The 3,244-nt window shown below is 51.1% G+C and overlaps 1 protein-coding gene across 1 annotated transcript; it reads left to right on the top strand.

The window, feature by feature from the left end:
- Positions 1–611: 611 nt before the first annotated feature.
- LOC123412543 (tryptophan decarboxylase 1-like) lies at positions 612–2,555 on the top strand. Its single transcript, XM_045105490.1, has one exon. The coding sequence runs from the start codon at positions 741–743 to the stop codon at positions 2,271–2,273; it is 1,533 nt and encodes a 510-aa protein (XP_044961425.1). The 5' UTR covers positions 612–740; the 3' UTR covers positions 2,274–2,555.
- The last annotated feature ends 689 nt before the right edge of the window (positions 2,556–3,244 follow it).

Genomic DNA, 3,244 nt, shown 5'->3' with positions numbered 1-3,244 from the left:
CTTTAGTTCCGGAGGCTTAGTCCCGGTTGCACAACCCGTATTAAAGGGCCTCTCGAACCGGGACTAAAGCCCCGTTTTTCATTAGTGAGGTTGCGTCTTACGTGACATGAGGGGTGTCGGTCAGTCCGAACGTTTGAGATGGGTATAAGGGATTGATTTTTTGTAACCGGTCAATGTCCGGACATATGTCCAAGTATACGTTCCATCTGACATTGATCAGGTGGGCTCTTTACGAAACGCATGCTCAAAACAGTACGTTGATCGGACGTTGTTTAACCTGAAAATCTGTGTTGTTGCTCTAGTGTAAGAGCTTAAGCAGCCCCTGTGGGATGAGGCTTGCCTGTTCGTGTCAAGGTGTCTTCCTCAAGGATTGTTCATCGTGGTTGCTGGGTCAGTATCAGCAAGGACTGAAACGAACGAATTGACCATCCGTCTGGTGTCGGTCGGATCTCTACCTACCCAGGCATGAATTGATGAATGCACTTTCGCAGTAGCAGCGTACGTAAGCGCGTGCGACCAAGACTCATCCAACGCCCACATCGCCACGCCGCATCCACCTATATATAGCATACCACGCACCAACGACCAACACCATTCACCAAACCAAGCAGCAACTCCTCTGCTTCTTCTTCTTCTTGCTCTCCGGCAGCAAAGCAAAACGAGCTAGCTCCACCTCATCAAGCCAAGAAACCTCACACCTCCTTTCCCACGATCCCACTTAAGAGTAAATCCTTCTAAAAATGGGCAGCTTGGACGCCAACCCAATGTCCTTCTCCGCCTTCCCTGACGACAAGGCCGCGTTCGAGCCGCTCAACCCCCAAGATGTTCGTGCATACCTCCACAAGGCAGTGGACTTCATCTCCGACTACTACACCAACGTCGAGTCCATGCCCGTTCTCCCTAACGTGAAGCCGGGATACCTCCAAGACGAGCTCAGCGCGTCCCCACCGACCTACTCCGCTCCGTTCGATGTCACTATGAAGGAGCTCAGGACGTCCGTCGTCCCCGGCATGACGCACTGGGCTAGCCCAAACTTCTTTGCCTTCTTCCCCTCAACCAACAGCGCCGCTGCCATCGCCGGTGACCTCATCGCATCTGCCATGAACACCGTTGGATTCACATGGCAGGCCTCCCCCGCGGCCACTGAGATGGAGGTTCTCGCTCTCGACTGGCTTGCACAGCTTTTGCGCCTACCCACCACCTTCATGAACCGCACCAGCACTGGTCGTGGCACCGGCGGTGGCGTCATCCTTGGCACGACCAGTGAGGCAATGCTTGTCACGCTAGTCGCCGCCCGTGACGCGGCGCTGCGTCGGAGCGGCTCGATCGGCGTGTCACACCTGCCACGCCTGGCTGTCTACGCCGCCGACCAAACGCACTCCACATTCTTCAAGGCATGCCGCCTGGCTGGCTTCGACCCTGCCAACATCCGCTCCATTCCCACGGGGCCGGAAACTAACTACGGGCTTGACCCAGCTAAGCTTCTCGAGGCAATGCAAGCTGATGTTGACGCCGGTCTCGTGCCAACATATGTCTGCGCCACGGTCGGCACCACATCTTCCAACGCTGTCGACCCAGTGGGCGCCATTGCCGACGTTGCCGCCATGTTCAATGCATGGGTCCATGTCGATGCTGCCTATGCTGGCAGTGCTTGTATCTGCCCGGAGTTTCGACATCATCTTGACGGAGTCGAGCGCGTGGACTCCATTAGCATGAGCCCACATAAGTGGCTTCTCACGTGCCTCGATTGCACATGCCTCTACGTTCGCGATGCTCACCGATTGAGTGACTCATTGGAGACCAACCCGGAGTACCTCAAGAACGATGCTACTGATTCCGGTGAGGTCACCGATCTTAAGGACATGCAGGTCGGCGTCGGTCGGCGCTTCCGTGGGCTCAAGCTTTGGATGGTCATGCGCACCTATGGTACCGCAAAGCTTCAAGAACACATCCGTAGTGATGTTGCCATGGCTAAGATGTTTGAAGATTTTGTCTGTGCCGACAACAGGTTTGAGGTGGTCGTACCGAGGAACTTTGCTCTTGTGTGCTTTAGGATCAAGCCAAATGGAGCCATGACGGAAGAGGACGCCGACGAGGCCAACCGTGTGCTAATGGAGAATCTGAACAAAACGGGCAAGGCATATCTTGCGCACACGGTGGTCGGTGACAGGTTCGTGCTCCGGTTTGCGGTTGGCTCGTCGCTGCAGGAGGAGAGGCATGTGAGGAGTGCATGGGACCTCATCAAGAAGACTGCGAGCAGCATAATGGATTGATTGGATGGACATACAGACACAAAAAGTTCCAGGAGCTGCACAAATCCCTATATTTAGGACACGGATATTCTTTTAAATTTGTATTTTGTTTCTCTTTTACTTTGATTCTGATTATTATTTACTTGGTTATATATAGCAGGCTTATACAAAACAAAAGATGATCATAGACTAGAAAAGGGCTTATATTGAATGAACAAAAGATGTTGTTTTTATATGTTACTGCATTGTCGTAGCGAGTGAGGAATGCAAGCCCACACAGGTCGATTAATCAAGAAATATATACGTTGCACTAAATTGGTGTTTACATTTCGAGATACCTGACCAAAGCCATACAACTCCGTCTCCATTTTTTTCGAACCGGGCTTTCTCCCCTTTCCATTACTTTCATAACGGAAATACAATGTTTTGATACCAGAACCAGAAACAGAGGAAAAGGGAAAAAAGCGAGTTCGGGACAATATCAGAAAACCCACCGTTCATGCCTGTCATCAGGGACACAAACTGCGGGGCGAAAACCTGATATCATCCAAAATTACGCAACAAAGACCAAAAGTATTACACTGCCATGTATCAGCACCACTACCAGGAGCCCCAAAACAACCATCACCGAACCAGGCTCACACAAGAGCACAGATATAAGACGAAAGTTTTCACCAACTGGATATAGAACCTAAACATCACCATGGAAGCCAAGCCATGAGCACTGCAACCAACAAAGTTTATCATCAACTGGACCTAGAGCCTTCCCGCATTTACCATTCATCCCAGACTTCTTCTTCATCAGCCCGCTCGCTCGCTTCTGGCCTTGGTAGTCCACACAGCCGCAGCATTTGAGCTGCGCTCTCTTTCAGCAACTGAGCTCCCTTCTTGACATTTCCTTCCATCGCCGGTTTTTGCATACCTTTCGAGTATTCAATAAACGCACATGTTGTGAAAGCAATTTCAAAAGGAGTTTTAATCCATTTCTTTTT

Source organism: Hordeum vulgare, chromosome 7H, assembly GCF_904849725.1.
Source record: "Hordeum vulgare subsp. vulgare chromosome 7H, MorexV3_pseudomolecules_assembly, whole genome shotgun sequence".
NCBI lineage: Eukaryota > Viridiplantae > Streptophyta > Magnoliopsida > Poales > Poaceae > Hordeum > Hordeum vulgare.
The sequence above is the reverse complement of the archived record's forward strand: the minus strand, read 5'-3'. Positions and strand labels throughout refer to the sequence as shown.